This window comes from Homalodisca vitripennis, chromosome 5 (assembly GCF_021130785.1).
Source record: "Homalodisca vitripennis isolate AUS2020 chromosome 5, UT_GWSS_2.1, whole genome shotgun sequence".
NCBI lineage: Eukaryota > Metazoa > Arthropoda > Insecta > Hemiptera > Cicadellidae > Homalodisca > Homalodisca vitripennis.
The window spans coordinates 128,691,190-128,717,122 of NC_060211.1; the positions used below are offsets into that span (position 1 = coordinate 128,691,190).

The following is a 25,933-nucleotide window of genomic DNA, read 5'->3' on the forward strand; positions in this document are numbered from 1 at the left end:
TGTTAGAAATCAGGGGCTAACAGTGTAAGACAGTCGGAGGGGTGGTTAGAAATACGGTCAAAAGCGGGTACCGATAGGTGTATGCAAACGTAAAGGTTATGCAATAGGTAAGATCGATACGCACGGATCCGTATCGGACCTGGGCAGTGTGCGGGTGTCCAGACGGCCAAGGTTTGGTTCAATAGGCGTCGGCTACGGCTTTGGAAAAGAAAGTCAGAGGTGTGTGATAAACAGGAAGTCAGGGTTAAGATAGGTGACAAGAGGAAGTCTGGGGTTAAGATAAGTTGCCGGAAACCAGGAAGTCTGTGGTTAGGAAGTACCCAAATGTATATCCCATAAGAGACAATGCTAAAATAACGCCCATAAAGAGCCCCCCCCCACCCCCCCCCCCCCCCACCCCCCCCCCCCCCCACCCCCCCCCCCCCCCACCCCCCCCCCCCCCCACCCCCCCCCCCCCCCACCCCCCCCCCCCAGCACCAGAGATGTCTTGCCCACTCGCTGGTCGGCACACCCAACTACATTGCTCCGGAGGTGCTCATGCGGACCGGATATACGCACGTCTGTGACTGGTGGAGTGTTGGTGTTATACTCTATGAGATGTTGGTTGGTTCGCCACCGTTCCTGGCCAACACCCCTGGTGAAACTCAGTTTAAAGTATGTTCCTCATTATTTATTTAACAAAATAAGTAAATAACATTTAAATTAGCTCATCGTATGTTTTTGCAAATTGAGTTTTATTTTTGTAAAAAGATACCAGATACAATATGAGTCCAAAGCAGTTTAACTATGCCATATTCACTTCATCGTAAATATGTTTGGATCAAGAAGTAGGAAAGCTGTCAAATGTGATAAAGTATATTGTGAGCCTAATATCTTTAATGTTTAAGATCATTTATGTGGTGTCGACAACAGAAAGATTTTCAAGACCTTTAACAATTATGAGTTAGACTCTGTTACATGTAAGAAAATTTAAATGGTTATATCGTATTGGTTCCAGTTAGTCCAATTATTTCCCCTCCTTAACCTTGGGTCGGGTGCTAAATGAAGGTTTCCTCCAGGTTATTTTTACTACTTGGGAAAATATAATGTACATGTCAGTAGTTATTTCTGGCAGTACACCTCTCAAAATGAACATCTTGTATATTATCTTGTGGATTTAAAAATATTTGGTACAGTTGTAACGGACGAGACGGGACTTGGGAATTAGATAATCAGAACACTAGTTGGCCGCAAAAATCTGATTTTAATTTAATCTTTCACATTAATAATTATTACGATACTATTCACATTCCCTAAACTGTACTTTTAAAATATATTAATAATTCATCAGCGAAACAGTAGGTTAAAAAAATTTAGATTTTAGAGGGAAGGGCAAACACGGAGCGACGCGTTACGTTCGAGTACCGGCTGTTCCTTATTTCCTTTTAATAATTTAGGTGACGGTAGATATTTTGTAAGTAATAGTACTTACATTTTACTGTTAGGAACAATGAAGAATCGTTGGTTGGTAGTACTACAATATAAATACTGTAGTACTTCACTGGTCAATAATAATATTAACCTCACAGTGTCAAATGGTCAGGGGCTTTCTTAATGGGCCGTCACACACCCCTCACCCTTAGACCATGCTGTCCTCAGCATGAGGTAACATAAAACGGTAAGTCCAATGTTCAATAGGTTTCCCTTGTTGTTTTTTTTTTTTTTTTTTTTTTTTTTTTTTTTTTTTTTTTTTTTTTTTTTTTTTAATTGATTCAGGAATTTGTTTCAGCTAATCTCAACTGATATTTAGGTATTGAAATAGAAAAAAAGAAAAAAATGTTGGATGTCCTTATCTGGACTCTCTTTCGAAGTTAAATTCGTGCTAATATATCTCGCTAAAAATCGATGGAAACTTGCAAACATACGTCGCTCGGGTGTGCCTCTCCCTTCACAGAAAGTCAATAAAACAAAAGCTTCATTAATTAAAAAATAAACTTCAAAATTCAAGGTCGACTAACATACTCAGCAATAACAAATTTCGTTTCAGAAAATGAAATAAAATTTAACATAATAATTAAAGTAACATGGTTGTTGAATAGTGACATCTATAATTAATACGCTCACAACAAGAAAGACACTCTAACACTAGGCAACCAAACATGCTTTAAACAACAACCCTTAATGACACAACAACTATTTGTGGGATTATGGAGAAGGAGGAGATCGTTAATTTTAGTTTCCTACTCCTTTTTTTGGTCGAGCACACCACAGTGGATTGCTAAGATCCAATTATTACAAAAAAAAGGTATTTAAGTGTGTCGATTAGGAAATTTTAACCGCTACTTGCCCAGTATAGGTGAGGCCGCATGGGCTTTCACTCGGGGCCGCCGTAGGTCAGTCACCCCTTTAAAATTGGAACAGTTGTTAAGTCACAAGGTCTTACTACTAAAACGAGAATACACATTTTAAGTTAAAAAAAGTACCAATATACAAATTGACATATATACTGCCATTAATAGCCAAAAACGAGGCAACTAGAATCCTTATAACAGAACCTAAAGTCGTTGGCATTGCCATACACCTAGCAGTGCCAAACAGTGTTCACTTGATATTTTCTTAATCTAGCATTTTGAAAACTAAATTTAGAGGCATGCATACGATTAACATAGCAACACATTAAAACAGCAAGTACTATTTGGTTCACTTGAACAACAAAAATTCACGAATTACAACCTATAGTTTCCTTAAACAATCATCTATATACTATTGGAGTTTGAGTATTATTCGTGAGCTAGTTTAAAATAATATTAAAAGTGCTTGCGTAACATCTTGGTAGGGCTGGCAACGGTACAGCAGTTGTCTTGCTGATGGGGCCCGGGAGATCCCACAGCAAGGCATTCACCACAGTCTTAATTGCTGTGTGCTCATCATGTATTAATAATTTATTTTCTTTAGGCATCCACAGTCCAGTATTGGGAAGCGATAGGAATGGGTATAAGGGGGAGGGGATGCCGGCTTTACCTTTCTGTGGATACCAGATATCACTCATTGGATATTGATCATAATATTAATTTATGAAAAATTCTCCCTTACCAGCCTCCAATGAAACCCTACGACTACTCGTTACAAATTAATAATACAACGTTAAATTTTTACAATGTTACAAAAGTTATACTATGACGAAACATGGCAAGATCTTGTTACTTACTAACTAAACCCCTGTAAATGGTCCCAATATTAGAAAAATTCGATTTTCCTGTTCAAGGCCTATGATAAGTGCACCATGGGTCGACCCTTGTAAGTTCACACGGAGACACGTCAATCTCGAAACACTGTCGAAAGTTCCTCATTCAGGTTGAGCTCAACACAATATTAGAATTCACTTACGTCCGTAGGATCCTCATACGTCTGGCACATACGTAACGGCTAGTACACACCAAGCTTGGATTTCGGTTATGCGATAATACCAGATCCTCCTGGCACACACTCTCGTTCTGGTTGGTTACTCTCTCTAACGGTCTGCTCATCTGGGACAATCGACTTCCCAAGGTCTCTGAGTTCCGCATCGGTCCGGGTAGCTTCTGGGTGTCGTCGGTTACCTCTCAGGCTGGCACGGAGCAGATTGGCAACTCGTACTCGATATCTCAAACAGATAAAAACAACAATTAATAACACAGTAATCGTAGATCCACTCAATATGACCTGCTTAACTATACGATGCTTAAAACGATTGACTCTGAGGTGCTGGAAAGTACTCTCTAAAGAATACTCCTTTACGCTTAGAGTGCCAAATTGGTCATCCAAGGCTTGGAGGACCTTCAAAGTATCATTCACGTCCTGATTCAACAGTTCGGTTTCTTCTTTACTATATATCCCATCTACTTCAGGAAAAGTTATCTTTCCAAAATCGCTCGAGTGCCAGGAGCTGCCGAAGAATCGGGCAGGCATCCTGTACCCGTCTGCAATCAGGTCACATCGATCCCGATTCGGAATTTCACCCACCCCTTTCAGAATGGTTGTACTAACGTTCAGACCAGCATCCCGTCTAAAGCAATTCAATACTACTTTGGCTTCACCCGAGGTAGTATAGATCCATCGGGTTGGAGTTCTAATTAGGACTGGGGATTTCAGGCCGGATATCAACTTTCTAGTGCACAACGTAATTTTCTCTTTCAGCAAAAGTTCAATTGGACAATTTGGTCGTTGGTGTACATTAAATAATACTTCCGACAGAGGACACACTGTTAAAGGGCCGAAACTACACTCACTTCGGTAATGGTCAGATGAATAAACGGTATAGGTTTGTCTGTCCTTGCTAACTATTAATTTTTGGTCGTCTACTTCCCACTTCACCCATCTTTTTAGAGAAGGGTCAAAAACAGGATAAGTTATTACATTGAAAACTTCATACACTTGGTTATCATTTTTCAAGGGGAGCTTAATGAGTACTCTAAGCTGTGTTTCCGTAGCATACGATTTGATTATTGCAAATTTATAGAAGCTATGGAGGTTTTCTAACTTAACGTCTAAGAATAATTTTGCAGGTGGTGGTATAACCTGTTTTACAGATTTCAGGACCTCTAGGAACTGATGAGGGGGTAATAGGTTGCTAGTCATCCTATTAGCAGCCAAGTCCTCTACAGCTTGGTGAAGTTGATTCATTCTTTGTACAGCAAGGTTAATGGCATCTTTAATTTCTGACAAGGCACAACTTAATTTTAAGTATTGGAAAAGAGTATTAAACAAACTTGAGAAAACGGATTCTGTTCTTGAGTTTTGAGCCATGTTGTCATGCATCACTTGGTGATACGCTTTCAAGATGTAAATCATTTTATTTATTACCCTCGAATGGTTTAAAATTTCTAAGTGCATGTTATCTAAGACAGTTAATTGATCTTTTGTGTCATGATATATTTCATCATTCCTTATATTGGCATCATCTATCTTACTATTCATAACTTCCAAATCGCTATCGATTACAGTTCCAAACAAGAATTTTAGTACATGACCACCGGCATCAAACAGACCGCGCTTCTTTTGGGTACGCGGCAGCAGAGTGACCAAGTCACTCGTTTTGCCAACGTAGTCGGTCACCATCTTTTGTAGTCCATAATATTCGTATCTGAAACTGGTTTCAAGGTCATGCACTATAGTATGTAAGCTGTTGTTTTGCGAGAGAAGATTTTGGAAAAACTCATCATACTGACCTCTTACCTTTACCAAGATTATACTTAGATTTCTGTTTTCCTCTTCCACTCCTGTCAGGTTGTACTGGAGCACCACAGTCCAGTAGCTGTCTGTAAGTAAAACGTCCCCTTCTTTCTCGAATATGACACCCTGGTGGAAGCAGAGGACACCTTCCAGGATCAATAAAACGCCTAAAAGGCCTACAACAGAACATCTATGATTTCATGTGACACTATCAAATTCGATATCCACCATTTCCCAGGCTATGTAGCGAGCACTATTCCCCAACTATTCCAAAGCTCTTCAAAAGTCTAACAAAGTCACCCCATCTCGCGGGTTCTTTCTTACTCCGTTTTGGGCGTCCGATACTTGCAGGCCCGGCTACTGCTACCGGGGCTTGGGTTTCATCGTCACCCTTTACACCTCCGTTTAAGTTCTGCAGACCACTATCATCTACCTCTTCGTCACTGGAACTATTCTCGTCTTGCTTTTCTTTCTGCGCGGTCGAAGGACGCGGACGTTCCTTATAAGGTTTGATACGGTTCACGTGCACGACGACCTCTCGCTTTCGTATTCGAAGAACAACATTTAGAGGTGATACCACTCTAACTATGGGATATGGTCCTTTCCATAGTTTTGATAATTTCTTTACACGATGACGTCCTATACTGGGTACATGCAATAATACAAACTGCCCTTCACGGAATTCGGTTGATTTAGCTTTCTTATTATACTGACTTTCATTACGGCCTCGGGCTCTGGCTTTAAGCACTGCAGTTTCCTTGTAAGCTTCCTGTAGTTTCTCCCGGAGGGCTTCGATATGATTGTCATATATATCTGTCTCATCCGTAATCTTCAGATCCGCTTCCATAGGAACCTCCATTTTCCGACCAAAGATTAACTCATACGGAGAATACCCAGTACTCTCATGAGATTGGGAGTTATAGGCCATGGTGACATAAGGCAAGTATTCATCCCAATTGGTCTGGTTCCGGTTAACAAAATGACTCAACATTCTCATCACAGTGGAATGGACCCGCTCCAGTCTGCCATTACTCTGAGGATGAAAACCAGTAGTTTGGATTTTTCGAACGTGCAGAAATTTGCATAAGTCTTTAATTAAGCCGGATGTAAAGTTAGCTCCTTGATCGGTAACTAAGGCCTTTGGCACGCCAAACTTGGTTATCACCCTCTGCACTAGTGCTCGAGCAACACTTTCGGTGGTCTGATCTGGCAGTGGAACAAACTCACAGTATCTGGAGAAGTGATCCATAACACTGAGAATATAAACGTTGCGGGATTCGCTAATGGGCAGAGGACCAACTATATCTGCCGCTATCACTTCGAAGGGCTCCTGGGGTTCGTTGAAGACGTCACCCAGGGGCGCTTTCGCTTTACCGTAATTCGTTCGTTGGCTACAGCTACGACATGTCCTGACGTAATTCATAACGTCTCTTTCCATACCTCTCCACCAGAACTTCTGTTTCACCCGGTCTAGTGTTTTTGCCACTCCGGCGTGTCCGGCTGTGGGCAAATCATGATTGATCCTAATTATCTCCTGGACTAAGGAAGTTGGTACTACAATTTTCTTTTCACCCGAGCTCAAACGGTACAGGACCTTCTCCGGGCTCATCCGGAAGTTCTTGGCTTGTCTCAAACCCTGAACTACGGGATCTTCGCGTTGACGTGTTCTAATTAACTCAAGGTCAACGACAGGGAGCACTTCCTGTTTAACCGCTCGCACTGCGCGACTTAGCCCATCCGCGTTAGTGTGTTTTTTTCCGGCTTTATGTTCTACCGTGAAATCAAACTCAGCTAGTCGCAACGACCATCTCATCAGCCTACTGCTAGGGTCCTTAAGCGACATCATCCACTTTAGAGCGGAGTGATCGGTGATTACTTTGAAAGGACGCCCCAACAAGTAGCATCTGAAATATTTTGTACTCCAGACTAGACTAAGTAATTCGCGCTCGGTTGTCGAGTAGTTCTTCTCGGCTGGGAATAATGTTCTAGAACAGTACGCTACGGGGTGTTCCCGGCCATCCATCTCCTGTGAGAGGACTGCTCCTAAGGCAACAGTACTCGCGTCTGTCGCTAATATGAACGGCTTGGTAAAGTCAGGGTATATCAACACAGGAGCAGATATTAGTTTTGTCTTTAAGAGCTCAAAAGCCTCCTGACATTCTGGTGTCCACACAAATTCGCTATCCTGTTTGGTCAACTCGAATAGTGGACGTCCAATGGTGGCAAAACCGTCAATAAAACGCCGATAATAGCCAGCCAAGCCTAGGAAAGAGCGCACGTCCTTCACCGTAGTGGGCACAGGGAAGTCCCTTACAGCCGATACCTTTCCAGGATCTGGTTCAACACCTTTCTTAGTGATTACATGACCAAGATAGCTGACTTCATTGACCACAAAATTACATTTACTAAGTTGTACTGTCAGGTTCACATTTTGTAATTTCGATAGCACTTCACGAAGGGCTTCCAGGTGTGAAGGCAAGTCCCTGGAAAACAAAATTATGTCATCCAAGTAGACAAGGCATTTCTCACCTTTCAAGCCCATTAACACTGAGTCCATTAGTCTTTGGAAAGTAGCCGGAGCCGTGTTTAGTCCAAATGGCATACGCTGATACTCATAATGTCCGCCGGGGACATTGAATGCTGTTTTTGGTCGGCTATCTTCGTCAACTCGAATCTGGTGATACCCAGACCGGAGATCTAACGTCGTGAACATCTGGCACCCGCCAAGTGAGTCCAGTGTTTCTGTGATGTTCGGGAGGGGGTACACGTCAGGGGTGGTCACCGCATTAAGTCCTCTGTAGTCGACACAAAACCTTAATTTAGGGGTACCGTCGGGAGATTTCTTAGGCACAAGTACTACAGGCGATGCCCACTCGCTCTGACTAGGAACAATGATACCTTTGTTTAGTTGATCTTTAACTAATTCGTCAAGTGTGGCCTTCTGATGGTATGGTACGCGATACGCTTTTTTGTAAATAGGGGCTGCATTCCCGGTTCGTATGACATGTGTCACTGCCGAAGTACAACCCAGGGGTTGGTCTTCACTGTGAGCAAGAACATTTTTGAATTCCATGAGAGTGGACTTCACAAGGTCTCGCTCGTGACTTGGCAGATGCCTAAGCTTCTCGTCCAAGCACGCCTCTAAGTCGGATTCGTCAGAACGACTCACCATGCCTACTCTTGCCTGTGGCCTTTTGTAGCTATGAAGTGCTATGTCGCGCACAACAGTGGCCAATTTCACTTTACCCTGTTGGTTCAGATGCAACCCGTGCTTTGTGTACATGTTATGGCTTAATTTTCCTTTGAGGTCTAGAAATTCAATCCTACCCTGTTGAATTTTATCTCTATTTTTAGCTAAATTTTGAATGATGGATTTAAGAATTCCGTTGGCATCTCCAAGTTCGGATTTGAGGTCTTGATCATAGCGGTCAAATATCGACAGAACAGTTACTCTCGCTTTCCACTTCACCGGAAAATTTTCAAATGCTTGTTTCAGGGTTAACGGGTAAGGCGCACACTTGTCAACATCGTTTGTTCCCCCTATCAAGATCACCGTGTCGTTCTCGGTCAATGTATCAATAGTACTACCAAATTTCGAGGTTACTTGTTTTAGTTTTCCATTGGGCATGAAAAAGACTTCTACATCAAAATTTCTAGGTAGTCTTTCGGATAGTATTTCCTGGAGTCCACGACCATGACTGTCTGCTAAAACTAGTAGTTTTTGTCGCACAGGATTTCCTCCCTCCACTGGGTCGAAATCTCTGTCGAGCGTTCCTAACTTCAAGTTCTTGGGTAGAGTTAACTCCTCAGCACTTGCGTTTACGGTCTTGACCCAACAGCGGTTTTCTTTTACCTTTGTCAGGGTTCGAGCAAGATAAACACCGTGCATGATAAAGTCAGGGGGTTCAATCACCACGTCCTTTCCCTCTAAGTCGTCGGAACCGGTGGCACATCGGTTAGTCTTCACTTGGATAATCTTTTCACACCGGGGCGGAATTTTCACATCGCTACAGCAGTACACATAGCGTTGCTGTTTTGGAGGTGCACAGCTAGCTGAGGGACGGTTAGGATCCGGCACGGCCTCCCCTTTCTTTATCCGATTTAACCAAATGTCTCCACCATACAACCGAAGTAGACCATGTTCAACATTTATTTCTCCGTTTCCTTTGCCCAAAATATCGCAACCAAGTACGGCTAGGTATCCCTTAGGGAGGTTCCCAACTACAAAATTTCCTACCACTTCAACGCCCGGTTTCATTTTTAAAGTCAACTCTTGTCGCCCGTAAGTTTTCAATGTCCTACCAGAAATACCTTTCAAAATTACGTCTGGTTTGGTGAGCTCAGCGGATGAGGCTCCTCTTTTTACGAGGGAAACCTGCGCTCCAGTGTCAATTAGGACCTTTCCCTCTGCATCTTCTATCTTACCGATGGCTACAAGTTCATCTACCACATCTCGAATCTCGGGGACAGTCCTGACCTGCTTCTCAGTAGTGCAGTTCTTACGAGTCGTACACATATTTAGGTTCACCTTAGTAGGTAGCTGCGAAACAGCTTCCTTTAATTCCGGGGCTTCGTGTCGGTGGATCCACTTACCCCGCTCCCGTTTCCCGAATGAGGTCTTTTAGAGTCTAGTCGAACTCTACAATCTTTCTGTATGTGGCCTGCCTTGTTGCAACGCCAGCACGTTATTCGACTAGAGCGCTCCTCTCTTTTATTCCTGCAGTCCCGAGAGATGTGGCCTTTCATATGGCAATTAAAACATGTAATATCTGAGGTATTGGCTGCCTGGAACACCTTGCGTTCAGGCGTGGGACGGGCATTGCCCCGAGTCGGCCCGCGAGGAGGAGGAGGATATGCTAAGTCTGGTTCGAGTACACCCACGTTAGACGCTACCGCACGCGTGGTGATGGACCTCAAGCGTCCCGCTTCTGCCTTTCTACCCATCACTCTCAGTTGTTCAAGAGAGGTAACATCGAAAAGAGCAAGCCGGTCTTGCAGCTGGGGATGTAAGTTATGCAATATTTGCCTAAGCTTTACTTCTTCCACTACGGGTGTTGACAAGCGACTGTACAACCCCTCCATCGCAGCGATAAATAAGTCAATGGGTTCCGTTTCGGCTTGGACTCGATTGAATATCTCTTGCTGTAGGTATATGTCATGGTCAGGATGTTGGAAGACCAGTTCCATATCCCTACACAGCTGTTCCCAGTTTCTGAGACGGCCTATCGTAGATCGATACCACGTTAGGGCAGGTCCCGTGAACAAATCCACTGCCGAATCAAACAGTTCGGTTGTGGTGACCCCTCGAGCTCTGCGCAGTTCTTCTGCTCTCTGCAGAAACGCCCCTACGCTCTGTGATTGGCCGTCAAATTGTAAGCCCCATTTATACACAGGCACTCCTCTACTATGTGCGGATGACGTTAAGTTAAAATTTTGTTGCGGTGTGATCGCGACGGTTGAATCTATTTGTCGAGCAAGTGCACCGACGGTGATGTGGCTTGTTGCCTCTGGAGGCGATTTCACATCCGCATTTTTGGGCCGCGGGGTCTGCTCGGCTGTTGAATTTTCAGCTTCGACGTTTGCCGCGTCTTTCTTGGCTTCGGCCGCGTCACACAGTTCTTTGGTCTTATCCATTAACACCTCATGACGTTTTGCGATACTTTTGTCACCTAATGCGCCTATTGGTATACGTCCCGCCCTTAAATAGTTATGCCACATCCTGGCTTGAAGACGCTGACCTTCAGTGTCTGTATAGTCCCCCTCATATTCATTCGCGGAGGCAGCCAATGACTTATATTTATCTTCACAGGCCTCCAGTTCCTCATCTACATTTAAGGAAGCTAAGACAGCCTGATCAATAGGCGTACCTGCCTTAACACACTTCGTCAGCCGTTTTCTTAAATCCTCAGCCGTACCGGAAGTAGGCTGTCCGCGGATTTTCAATTCATATTGATTCTCTTCCTTTTTCAAGAGATACGCGTTCATAGTGTATGCCAATACTAAATTCCAAAGGGGAAATGAAAATTCCATACACTAACTCAACTCTTCAAATAATTTTAAAAATTGTCACGTTCAATTAATCAATTAATTTTTTTTAGTTACTCGTCATTAAATCAAACCCTCACGCAATATCTCTTCAAATGTCTAACTAATCATCACAGTTATACGCCTAAGTCCACGTAGCGTTTAATATTTTAAATTTAAAATTCGATAAATTTAGTTCCTGATTTATGAATAAACTTTTTAGTCAATAACAAGTTTTAATATTGAATTAGTCACTAAGCTATTCCTCACACCGCCATAGGCACCCTACAGTAATCAGTAAAGTCCAAAAATTTCGACTAAGTCCTTAGCTCAAAATATCGAATTAAATTCCGAAATTATCATAGAATAGCTAGTTATCACTTATTGAATCGGTAACCGTTCAATTCTAATTTTCCTTTGATTCTACTACTTATGTTGTAAGTTCATACTATCGCAATCAATAATAAATAATAAACAATCAATAATTAATTAATTTCTATAGTATGTCAAATGCGCTGGCGTCTTTTGACCTGACATGGAAAATTAGCCACAATGCGACTCTATATTTTTCAGAGTCGATGTCTCAAGTTATTATTATTCTATTTATTTTAATTTGACATTAAATTCAATCAATCAATTATAATTAATTATCAGCCATTTTCAATGACGCCCAGACGGCTTCCAACGCACTTTAACACACTAGGTATGGTTATTCTAATATTAGTTTATACTAATACTAGGTTAGTTTAAAAGCTTCTATTGTATGTTAAACAAGTTAGGGTTATAGTTAAAATACTGTTAACTAAGAATAAGTAGCAGTTAACGTGGACTGTCAGGCTTCACTGCCTACTGTCAGGCTTCACTGCCTTTATGATAGTCTGAGCTGATGCCTAAATCAATGCATCACTATCAAATTTAAATACGTTTTCTAAATATGCTTTAATTTAAATTGATAATATATTACCAGATTATGTTCAAATTTCAACTAATTGATTAATATTTGTGCCCTTCCTCTAAAAATATACAAAATAAATTTTTAATAGAAGAACTATTAATTAATCTGTTAGCTGATTATTATTGCTAGCTTAGGTTAAGCGTAATAGATTATTTTTACTTACTGGAATCGCTGATGATCCGCAGTCCCATCTCCACAGGGTTTCTCAGCTCCGTAGGACTCGCAGAAACGTGGAAACAATTTAATCACGGACTTTTGAACCGCACCCCACACCTGACACCACTTGTAACGGACGAGACGGGACTTGGGAATTAGATAATCAGAACACTAGTTGGCCGCAAAAATCTGATTTTAATTTAATCTTTCACATTAATAATTATTACGATACTATTCACATTCCCTAAACTGTACTTTTAAAATATATTAATAATTCATCAGCGAAACAGTAGGTTAAAAAAATTTAGATTTTAGAGGGAAGGGCAAACACGGAGCGACGCGTTACGTTCGAGTACCGGCGATCAACTCACTCCACGCACATACTTTTTCGCTACAAATTTTTATTAAAATGGCGGACTAGACTCCGTACGGTGCTGCTCCCAAACGATTTACTTGGGCGTAACAGAGTCTAGAAACGACACAACTTGGCCAGACACAGGCTGGAGTCAGCAGAATCAGCAAATTCCTCAGCCAGCTGCAGCTAAAGCTGCCACGGGTATCGGGCTACTTCTGCTTAACAACTCAGTTGAGATCAACTAGAATATTCCGAGCAACTATTACTTGGACTTATATCTTACTAAATAAATATATAATAATCACTGTTCCTTATTTCCTTTTAATAATTTAGGTGACGGTAGATATTTTGTAAGTAATAGTACTTACATTTTACTGTTAGGAACAATGAAGAATCGTTGGTTGGTAGTACTACAATATAAATACTGTAGTACTTCACTGGTCAATAATAATATTAACCTCACAGTGTCAAATGGTCAGGGGCTTTCTTAATGGGCCGTCACACAGTTCAATTAACCATATCCAACTATTACATTAACACCATGGCCACAGTAAACTTCCTTAGAATGTAAATGTACATTGGACACAAAAATGAAGAAAACCCTGTTGTTACACCAGGTCTCACACATAGTCTTATGTTTCATAGAAACATTTTCAACAACAATTAAAAAAATTTTTAAATTCAATTGTTTTATGCTCTCAAAACCATAAAATAGTTCATAGTTGGTTAATGTTTCTAAGTTTTACGTTGATTTGAATTTGAGATAGCTTAGACACTCAAATTAAATTTAAGATTTGGCATAGTATGTTAAAATCAACACATCTGGCATAATTTATTTATTTGTTCTTATTGTCCATATCATGGTGCAATAACCAATGTAAACAATGGAATTGACATTCTCCTTATTTTATTCATAATTATGATTCTTTTGTTTAGAATTTGTAGGATTAACAGAGTGTATGGCTTATTATTGAATTCAGATATTTAGGATAATGTGCTTTTAAATAATACTAGGAGAAGAAAATGTTTTACTTCATCCACCATCTTAACGACCTTAGGAAATGTACTTTTATAGAGCACTAATAAAAGTACGATTAACTGATATTATTATTTTATTTTATTCAGTTTTCAATATTTTTAATGGAATGTTTCTGTTTTCAGGTTATAAATTGGGAATCAACACTCCAAATACCCAAAATAGCGAACGTTTCACCTGAAGGCACGGACTTGATCCTCAAACTGTGTACAAGTGCGGATAGGCGGTTAGGGAAGAATGCGAATGAAGTAAAATCACATCCATTCTTCGCTAGTATAGACTTTGAGAAAGGAGTTCGGCGGCAATCTCCTCCTCATATTCCTAGGATACAATACTCCACAGACACTTCTAACTTTGACCCAGTGGATCCCGACAAACTTAGGAACTCTGCGTCCTCAGATTCGTCAAAATCTGATGAGTTCTCAGACAGTGGAAAACCTTTTCACGGGTTTTTTGAGTTTACATTTAGGAGGTTTTTTGACGACGGAGGTGGGACTCCATATCCCAATAAGATTAGTTTGGATGATAACGATAACCAAGGTGCAGTTTATGTATGACTTTATGTTAGCCTTTACAATTGTTGTATTGTACTGTATTAATACTTATTGAGTTGTCAAACTCGGTACACTTACAATAACATTTGCAAATGAATGTATAATGTTATTTTATTGTGAAGGTGAAGTAGTCAGGCGTGAAACGTCTTTGCTCTCACATGTATACACAAATTTCTAATTTGATTTGGTTTGTCAGCAGATTGAGGTGTTGCCAGAATATCTGAAGCACAGTAATTATATCAGTTTAATTTTCCTAGGTATATCAACCAAGTTACCTTGCATAGAGAAGTTTTATTTTAAAGTATCTCTCTGTAAGTTGTTTATGAAGATGTCAACTCAATTATTGAATGAAACAAAGTTGCAAAGTTTAAAATGCCTGCCATTTATTCAGTAGTTTAGGAATCAATGACATCAATGTTCTTAATGAATATGTTATTATAGAATATATATTCTATTCTATTCTATTTTAAAATCTATAATTTTATAACATTGGTGCAACTAATCTGAGTTGCTATCTACCTATAGATTTGTTTATTGTTCAACATTAACTACAAACAAGTGAGACTCAACAAACTTTTTCTTTTCAACTTTTTTAAAAGCTCTTTTACTTTAAAACGTGTATGCTTCTTCTAATAGTGTTTATTTCTAAAGAATGTTTTCTATAAATAAGCCAAATTTCTTACATAACAATATTTGTTTACTGTCAAATTTACTAACAACAACAACAAATTTACAACATGATTAAATTCTCGGATCTTTAAAATGTACTCATCTTAACTTGTTTTTAGGCTGTGGTTTACAATAAGCACACCCAGTTCGTCTAAGCATTCAATTTTACACTACATACTTTTACACTACATACTTAAGATAAATGTTTATAAACATGCAATTTGATATCTTAGATTGTTCCTGTAAGTACCACGTGGTTTTGAAAAGATACAACATATTTGGTGTAACGATATCATCGTAGATAGCAAGATACATATAACATGATACTTTACTTTAATTGATCTTCCCAGGATCTCTTATATGTTATTAATGATTTTACATCATACCAATCATTAAATTCTTATTAATGATATACATTAGTAACGTAAATGGATCAACTCAAATAGTTTAATGTATATCATTTTTATTTAAAAACGTAGGTTTCCAATTTGTATTTGGGTAGCAAAATAAGTTAAACAGGACCATTATTTACAAATGTTGATGAAAGTTGGTTTCTAGTGAGTATGCTTGAAGTTATCTCCAAGAACATCTTTGAGCATTCTATTTTTTTGATCATATTGTTATACATAGTTAACAATATGCAAATATTGATTTCCATATTTGCATGTCTCTTGGTATTGTTTGATAGGTTGTTAAATAAGTAGACATTTAAATAACTCAAAAATTTGTGAAATCTGTTAGATAATGGCATGTTTTAAAGTACATTAAGTATCTTTTTTATATGTAAATGGAGTATATTTTAAGAAAACACAATTTAGAGGATTTAACTAAAGTAATCATTTTATGTGTTTTACATACTAAATATGTCTTGTCATCTTCAGCACATCCCATAATAATGAACGTGAACAAGAAAATTTGTTGAATCGATTTCAGTAAAAATAGATTTTATTTGATATTTGATATCAAAATCAGTATTACATATTGGTACCTTTATTGATTTCATACTAAACATTATACTGCAGGAACTTATATTTTGAACTTTGCAGTAGTTGAGGTCATAAGTCATTCAGCTAATCTGGCATTAATATCTAGATTTATTGTTTTTTTTTTTTAGATAAACTATGTATGAGATCTTTAACATTTGTTGAAAATGTGACAGCAGTTGATGAATTTTGTGCAAATGTATCTGTGAGCATATTGTTGTAATTGTTTCTGAAATTGACTCAACGGAATTGTTTTATATAGTTTTAAAACTATATTAAAAATATCTAAGTTTATTTTCCAGTTCTTAGTATCACCACTGATTGTCATATAAGTTCTAAAGTTTATTCATAACGTACATTAAGTTAGAAAACTCTAAATTGGTAGCTGAATTCAAAATTTATTAAATAAATCATGTTAAAAGTTGTCGATTAGATGAAAAATAACATGTCTAAGGGTTAAATGCTCTTGAAAATCCATAAATGAACTGCCTTTTGTGTATACTAGTGTTTATATTTATTTTGTGATTGCATGACTGCATTCAGATAAAATCGTGATAAAAATGCAGTTATATAGTTGACACAATGAGATTGTCCTTGGTACCAAAGTTGATTGTTATTAACATGGTATATTAATGTTTGGCACACCTCAGTCTGACATGTAGTTTGGGTATGCCTTCAAGTCAATTGGTATGTGATATAAGATGTCAGGTTGCTTGTACTACCTACTTTATGTGATTTTTTTGAATCACAATAAATATTATTTGATCATAGGATTTGTTAACAATTTATTTTATTATTATAATATATAGATTTATAATGTTGGGGTGTGTGTTAAGATTTTGTAAACATGTACATTTTACTGCGCTGGTGTGTGTTGTATAGTGCGTTAGAGAACTGTGATGTAAGTGAGTGATAGCTGGTTTTGCGATATATATATATTTTTTACTTAGTTGTAGATATCTGTGCAGTGCCTTAACTCTAAACAATCACGAACACATGTGCCAATACAGTCAATTTTTCACTTTGTAATGTTGTAGTAGTTAGAGACGATTTAGTGCAAGCCGCTCATTCAGTTGTTATCTCAAAACAGTTCACTAACAGCTCATTCAGTTATCTCACAACAGTTCACTAACAGCTTATTCGTTTTAGATTATTTCATTTTCAACAGTTGCAATTATAGCATTGTATTAAGAGAGCATTTATGGAATTTTATTGGTACTTAAGTTATCATAACGTAAGTTAATAAGTTCTAATTGAAAGATAATATTTAAAGAATAAAACTTACACGAGTATATTAGACCTTTGGTTCCCTGGTCAGGTTTTATTGATTGCTAAATAGAAATTTATATGTTAGGGATTTTCAGTATTTGGTCCAAAATGAATGACCATATGTTTGTAGCTTATTTCACTGCATTGTGTGTAGTTAGTTAATTATATTTGAAATTCATATAAATGTGCTACATGTATTATGGTTTTTATAAGCCTAAAAATCACCACGAAGTTGCTGTAAATCTACATACATTTCTGCTGGGAGTTTTCCACTTTGTTTTTATAGACAAGATTGAAAACTCCATTTTGTTTTTATGTTATAAAATGAACAGAGAAATGGGTTTGATAGGTCATATAAAAGATGATACACAAGTGAATAGAACTCTTTTACTTGACACATCGTAATTTATACCTTTTCATATACGTTTTTACAGCACTTGTGGTAAATATGTAAATCTGAAGAACCATGTCATGGATATCAGGATGAGGTGCCTTAACGTGCCTTTCCTCTAATTCTAAGTTATGTTAATGAAAATATCAAGTACTTGTTAACAGAGTTTATTCGTACCGATGAATATGTTTTATTTTGATGTGCACTTCTACTCCTTGTCAAATTTGTACAGTCCTTGTGGTAGACTATGCTACTTAGGCTATACAGTCATTGTATCTTTATAATGATAAATTCAACAAATGTAAAATAACCACTAATATGTTGAACATTTTCCAATATAATTTTTCTTTTGTGTAAATAAAAATTATATTGGAAAATGTTGTATTCGTTTATACTAGTGATAGTACAATACTACTATGTTATTGAATTACTCTATTGTTATGGTAAACATTTAAAATGGACAAAAACAACCTAAAAGGATATTGATTTAAGAAGTTCAACTAAAGCAACTGTTTCTTAAATCTTTATACTCTGATTAGAACAGGGCATGTTCATAAACTAGATCCAGTATTGTAATGGTATAAAATACAGCCTGTAAATTAGTAATATTTTTTTAAACCAGCAAAAGTAGTTGATTAAGTTGTTAATGTAAGAACTAAGTAAAGTAGTTGTGGACTTTTTTAACAGTTTAAACAAAATATTTACCCTAGTGGTTTTAACCATTTACGCTCGAAAGGCCAGCAGCACTGGCCACACCAAGGTTGCAGACAGCTTGCATTAGTTTTGCCGTAGGTTGTCCTCGTAACTCGTATGGCTAGTACAGATGTCCACGCTACTTTCATTGACAGCTCGGCGGCCATATTTGTTGTTTGCCTCCCCAGAACGGAATTATTTTTCCATTTTCCTTTGTGTTATTTGCATGGTAATTTAGTGTTTAAAGAAGAAATGAAAAATAATTTTAAATTTATTTTTAATGAATTTCTAATACAAAGGATAAACATAGATTTGATAAATTAACTCATGTGTATATTGCTAACAAAGATATGTAAATAAAATGTTTTAAAGTAGGCCTTTACAGTTATGTTATATTCACACACAAACTATTTTACATTTTTCTCAGTCTTTACACTTTTTTATGGAATAAAACTTTTAATAATACATACCAATGTGTAGTCAAGAATAGTTAGTACATGTCTTTTAGTAAAATTTTCTAAGTTTCCATACTTTCTATCACTTCAGTGTATAGGTCCTCTATGCATCATTCATCTTATTTGCACAGTTGCAATGTTTAGAGAAGAATTGTAGGCTAATTTAAAAATTTACTCCTTTACTTAAAAAGTACTTTAAAATAAAGCTGCTTGTTGATAGGTTTCAGCACTCACCAGTCTTTATAAAACAAAGAGAATATTAGAAAATAACTGCTATGTTTAATAGCCAGTAGTGCTGGCTTACGATCTGTAGACGTATTATATCTTGGCCAGTACAGCTGGACATATGAGCTGAGATAACATAACGCAAAAATTAATCCATGCTTCCTTCAAAATGGTGGCAGCCAGTAGAGCTGGCCATACGAGCTCTAAGGACAAATTATAAATACTGCCTTCAAATGCTTAGGGTTAAAAAGTGCCTATATCTTCATCTGTTTAAATACAGTTTACATAATATTTAGTGTAGAAATATCATTATTTTTAAGCAAAATTTTATCAAATACAAATGTGAAAGGAGGTTGAATTGTGGTAAAATTTCTGATATCCTCTAGGGAACATAAGTTTATGTCAATATGTTCCATTTTACTGAATTAAGCACACTTGTTGTAGAATTGCCTTTAAATGCAGTCGTAAAATATAATTTAAAGGGGTAAATTTTAACCCCTTAGGTTAATTTTATTAGCTGTTTAAAACCGTCTACTCTTGGTGATAGAGGGCCTTGAATTTATGAATGGTAACGATTATGGTTAAGATTTTTTTATTAATATAACAAATTTCCACTGATTGCCATCCTGGTTAAGATGATGAGTGATAAGCAATAATGCCAGCTATGGCTCTAGACATACAAAACCGCATAATCATGAAAAAAATAATAATCATATCAATGTTTAACATTTTATAAAAGAAGATCTGTTAATGTTGTGTTTTGTACATACTACTATTTTTGTGTATTATATTGAGGGTTATGATGGCTGATGAAACCCATTAAACTGCTATCAGAGCATTACAGGAAGGGTAATACTCCAAGACCATGTATCTTGACATATCAATAATCAAGATATCTAAAGTTTATGTATAAACTCTTCAATTTAATCTCTTATTCAATACTTACTAAGTGGTATCAGTTCAGTTTCAGGAACTATGCAGACTAACTCAACCAGTTAAAAAGAAATCAATCAAAGTAACATTATCTAAGTCTATTAATGTTTATTATGACAGGTTCTTTATAAAATCATGTTGTTTGTCCATCTGTGCTATAATTCTTTACAGAAAGATCGTAGTGTTTTCAAACTTACTACATAGTAAATGGAACTGACTGCAATTTTTTTGAGACGTGCTGTAGATTTTGAACACTGTGAAATAAACAATCCGTCAAAATCTATTGCATATTAGGCAATGTTTAAAGGTTTGACCCATATCACTTAACCGTTTCCAGTGAATCGAAGGATTTGGTTGAAGTTTGTAATAATATCCATTTTTTGCATTAAAGTATCTATGGAAGATACAATTTTAAATTTATCGCTATTTCTTGTGTCCGTTGTGTGTGATATATGGGAAATACTTTATTGGGTGACAACAATTAATTTTAAATTAATATTAATAAACTTAAGGAATTGTTTTTCTTTAAATAAGAATAATGGGTGAAGTGAATAAAAAGAAATAAATAGTAGCGGAAGCCACCACGAAGTAATAGCATTGTATTGAAAGGAAGTGAAGAAACAACTGCTGTCACTCCATACTTACTACTACAGGCTGTCTGGAACATATGGTAGTTTTTACTTCCTTACCATTTACTACATCATAGTAATTACTCCTGACTCTCTGAACCTCACGACAAGATGTCTCAAAGCTGAAGGTTCTAGTGGTACTGTTGGAAAGAGTTGTGTGAACAGAATACTATTTGCTTGCCTTATAACATTTAGAGAACACCGGTCATTTAAATATATGAGAAAGTAAATAATTACAAGTGTAATAGTCTTCGACTCTAACATCTTTAACTTGAAATACTGAATTAGACACAGCATGTAAAAAATTTCAATTTTTGTGTGTCAAAGCTTCTTTTTGTGTCATCACTTTCTGGCAGAAATTCAGCAGTACAAAAATTAACACGTTCTTCCTCAAACAGTAAAAATTGTGTATCAGTGACATGCGAAAGCTCATGATACAACTTATACCCCTGAACGTGTGTGAAATCACCCAGATGGTGACAACTAAAACAGTCTGACCTAGGCTCCTCTTATACGATGCGGTTATTAGAGCAAGGTATTAGGTGTTCAGTTTTATTCGTATGAATCAGGAGTAAATACTGGTAACACATTAATTTTTATTCACTGTAAACAAAGTAATTGCTTTAAAATCGGCATAACAAAGCAAGTACTAATTTTTGTTCACTTCACCCAATATGTTTGTTTAGTGTTAGGACTTGTGTAAATTGTTTGGCAATTGAAGCAAGCAGGGAATTTGTTTCTTAATAATAATTCAATGATTTTAGAGATGCAAAACATTAAAATAACCAAACCCCAATGTATGTATTTTTTGTTTGTGCACATTCTTGTTTATTATTTAATGTTGTATCAATGAAATTCGACAACACTGTATCTTTACAATCAAAGATCTACATTTTGGAACTAGTTATATAAAGTAATTCTGTAGGAATTATAAAACCATCTTGTATTTTTGTACCTTCCTAACATATTTTACTGAAAAAAAAAAAAATATTAAGAAGTTTATTATTTGGATGTAATACTCATTACATGTGTAGAATGTGAAAGATGTAAAATTAATAAACATGGATCATGTCAGGAATGTGATGTTTCAAAAGTGGATTACGGAATAAGATTTTGAAAATTGTTAACTGTCATTGATAAGAGAAAAACCTATTGTTATACAAGACAAGACAAGAATTTCTTTATTTTCACGTTCATCAAGAAGGAAATGGCTTCAAATACATAGTTTGGTACAATGTATTATTGTTGGGCTTTAAAAAAAATTATTCTGCAGAAACAAAGTGGAATTGTTGATTATTGAAATACTATAGTACATCTATGTATAGTGTTATAGAATTACTATTGTACTAGTTTTATTTGTTTAAAGCTATAATTGCATGTTAGTTTTAAATTGTTTAATAAATTCCTTCAAGGAGTAAAGTTCTTTATTCAAATTGGCATGAATTTTTTCTGTAGTTTATGGTTGACTGTTATTACTTTGTAATGTGTGGTATTTGAAACTAAGTATTTAGTTTTATTTATTTTGGTCCATGAAATTATGGAATTATTTTTAGGCTTCAGAAAGTAAGAGATTATGCAAGTGGGAATGGAATCCAAATGTTTTCAATCTCCTTTTAATATAATTTTTATGAAAATTGTAAGAACCACTAATATTTTAATTATCCTTTGAAATGTTATTGTTCCAGCTGAAAATAAAATAGGTTTGAAATTGTAAATATCTTGTTAAAAATGTAAATTCAGAGGAAGCCCTGCTAATAAAGTGATAGTAGATAAGGTATTAAATGAAATATTTATATGTTTACAATATCTATTAACTATAATTTATTGCATGTCAATCACTTCATGTTTTAAAACACTTATTTGTTGATGTTGAAGATGTTTTGTTTCTACTCAATTGATTCCTTGTTAGATGTAATTTAGTGAGAAAATTGCAACCAATCAGTTCATGCTGTAGTTGCCATGGATGGAGTTATGCATGTCTCATCACATTACCTGTAGTTGTAGGCCTAAGAGTTACCATGACTGATGAAGCACACACCCCATACACTCGCTCTCTGCCAGATCTGACCATTGTACATAGAATTTTGCTATCTTCCAGCTTTTGTAATTATTATTGTTTTATAAATATTTATATACATATATAAATACACAGAATTAACATTTTTTAGCTTTTATTAACAGTAATATATATATATATATAAATATTAATATAATGAGCGCTCCAATGTAAATATGTTATTTATAGAAGTTACTGGAAGTAATGCGTGCTAGTGGATTGAAAAGGCTTCATTTATGTTCTAACGGGTTTGTGTGTCGCTCCATTAACATGAAGTAAATGATGACCATTTAAATTTGAGAGGATTGATGTACCAAAAATATTATCATCGAATTTAATGTGAAGTTTAGTGCCTTTGTGTTTTTATATAAAGCTATGTACAGTTATCTTGTAAGTAGTGTATAAATATTGACCTGCCATGCCACTCTGTGCTAGTGATAATGTACATTATTTAAATTCAGCAATACATGAATATGTTTTAAACAAACTGAAGTGTCTCATTACCCGTGAAAATATACTAGTTATACCAGATCAACTCTTCAGCAGCCCTGTCTGTGTGTGTGTTCATGACAGTATTTCGGTGATTTCACATAACGTTATACAGTGAAACATTGATATATCGAAAGTGAAATGGAAATATAAAACTTGTGATTTAATGAAGTTTAGTGTATTAAGGCTGTTTGGGGCAGACTTTGATGTATAGAGGTCTACAACTATAGTAATAATGTAGGCTTCATTATGAATACTTTATCGGGAAATATGTTGTAAGAAATAGTCAGAGAGTATTTGCTTATGTACACCAAACTCCTTTACAGTGTCACTTTTTCCTTGATCCCAGCGTCCACTGTCTATAAGTTTAACTTTATCTTGACAAGATTGTTTTTCATTTTGTCATCTCAGTTTTACACGAAATACTGTCACCACTGAAAATCTAACACGCACTGTTCACTGAATTGACTTTAATTTTACTTGAATCACGGTAACGTCCAAAGCAAACTGAAGGTGGGGTGGTGACTGACCACTGGTGACAACAGTAAACAAAGGAATTTTGGTGGTTGGGGTTTCAAGTCTCAACATGAAAAATACGGTACTGTACTTGGGCTGATAAACTGAAACTTCGATATATAGAGGTTAACAGCAAGCAAAATTAAAGACGAAACTTCGATATATATATATATATATATATATATATATATATATATATATATATATATATAGGTAAAATTAGCATTGAAGTAAATGGCACATTTTAGTGGAATAACAAAACTTTAATTTATCAAGGAATTCGATATATTGAGGTTCGATTTATCAAGGCACCACTGTACTACAAACAGCACTGTAGTATGGTAACTGTCCATCAAAAACACAAGACAGTCAGTGGGATGTTTGAATTTATTTGTGAAAAAGTTACTCATATCTTTCACAATAATTTGAAAGTTAGACCTGCCTCATCCCTTTTTATCAGCAACCTAACAAATAAAAGAAAGATGACGTAACTAAGTTTGAAATGTTCAGAAGTGGTAGATAAATTGAGTTTAACTATTCTACCACGACATTAATCCATAAACTGCGAACAAATGCAATTAATTAGCAGTGATAAATAGAATGAATGAATCAATTTATTGTTATAAGACATTTTACAAGTATTAATAACGTCAGTATTGCAGCACAACACAAAGTCTAGATATACATATAACTATAAATTACAGATAAACTATTATATTTAAAATTCATACTTTTTTATACTTTGATATATGTTGAGGTGTAAAAAGAGTTAAAACAATGCCATCAATTAGTTAAAATAAATTACTTCAATTAAAATGGCAATTCAAATTTAAAAAACATTGTTATTAATCAACAAAACTAAAATTCAACTATTAATAAAATATTTATAAATAAACTAGCAATACCAATGAATAAATAACAACTAGAGGTTATAGACTAATATGAAATAATAAGAAAAAGCAACTGGTAGAGTTGAGACAAATAACACGAAAGAGTAAACAATTCTCAAAAAGCAATTTGACCTAGGTACTACAAAAAACTCTTGAAGGCTGTAAAAAGGATTAACTAGTAACCACATATAAAGCTTCTTTCTGAAAATTAAGTCAGGATATTTATTAACCAATGGCATTAATTTATTACGAACTTATGAAATAACTTTGTGAATATTCATGGTTTTACCAAGACGTTTAAATTCAACTATTAAATTATTTAGATTCTTGGTATTGTGGTTATGAATGTCGGTTATGAAGTCTAATTTACCTGGATTTTTCATAATGTACAATACCAAATTGAAAATATACAAATTGAATGTTGGTGAGGAGAATTTGGTAAGTAAAGTTAAATTTTTTGGAGTTTTCCTTCATAATACATACATTCAGCTAGGATACACATGTAGATTTTATAGCTTCAAAATTGTCAAGAACAACTTTTTATCAAGACATCTTATGTTTTTTGTTCCTAAAAACTATGTAAGAATTGTTTATTTCTCCTACTTCCAGTCCATTCTAAGGCATGGTCTAATCCTATGGGGTAATTGCAGTAGGATAAATGAAATTTTAATGGGCAAAAGAAAGCTGTAAGAATTATTTCAGGTTCAAACCCATTAGATCACTCTACGCCCCTTTTTTGTAGCCTTTCAGGAAATGCCTACAGTTAAAACTCACAAATACGTTAAAACTAGTCATTTAGCACTAAACCACTTTTTAATATTAGTTTACATTTTCTGATATTGGTTTCCGTTTGGACTTCATGTGTTAAGATCTTTATATTTGAAACTTAACATGTGATAAAGTAATCACACGTAGTGGTTCAAGACTTTGTTTACCTCCCTCTTTTTTTACAAACATCAATAAAATGTTTCCAAGGGAGTAAGTGAAGAGACTTGGCTTATTGATCAAACTAAAGCCTTGGTCAGTTCACAATAGTCTGAGTGATTTTCTGAGTTAATCAGTCTGTGTGAATAAATGTGTGTTTTCTTACAAGTAAATATAACAATTATTTTAAATTGAATACCAACAAAATCTAAGTGTATTCCAATTAAAGCAAATGTCAACTGCATGATGTTGAGCTGGTTTTGGTAAAGAGACAAAAAGGTAAAAGTTCTTGTTATAAATAGTTTTATTAATTCAATTATGTTAAAAACAGTATGGTACAATATCCACCAATAAAATGTATTTGTAGTAATATTATATTTTGTGTATAAGAAATAAAATAGATTGTTCAAATAACAAGGAATTAAGTGGTCATATTGTAAGTAACTGCTGATAAACAGATGTATACTGTGCTTTAAATAACAACAATAATAGGATAAAGAATACATCTTCTTTTTCAGTGTATATGTTTCAATTGTAACAT

The 25,933-nt window shown here is 35.9% G+C and overlaps 1 protein-coding gene across 1 annotated transcript; it reads left to right on the top strand.

The window, feature by feature from the left end:
• The first annotated feature begins 478 nt into the window (after nt 1-478).
• LOC124362877 (serine/threonine-protein kinase Warts-like) lies at nt 479-23,060 on the top strand. Its single transcript, XM_046817745.1, has 2 exons — nt 479-654; nt 13,842-23,060. Exons 1-2 carry the CDS (start codon nt 538-540, stop codon nt 14,271-14,273), a joined length of 549 nt encoding a protein of 182 aa, XP_046673701.1. The 5' UTR covers nt 479-537; the 3' UTR covers nt 14,274-23,060.
• Nucleotides 23,061-25,933: the final 2,873 nt, after the last annotated feature.

Bases quoted from the DNA above. Each gene is read 5' to 3' on its own strand.
- LOC124362877 (XM_046817745.1), top strand. From the start codon at position 538: ATGCGGACCGGATATACGCACGTCTGTGACTGGTGGAGTGTTGGTGTT. The intron at 655-13,841 runs GTATGTTCCTCA...TTCTGTTTTCAG, and splicing joins CTGGTGAAACTCAGTTTAAA to GTTATAAATTGGGAATCAAC.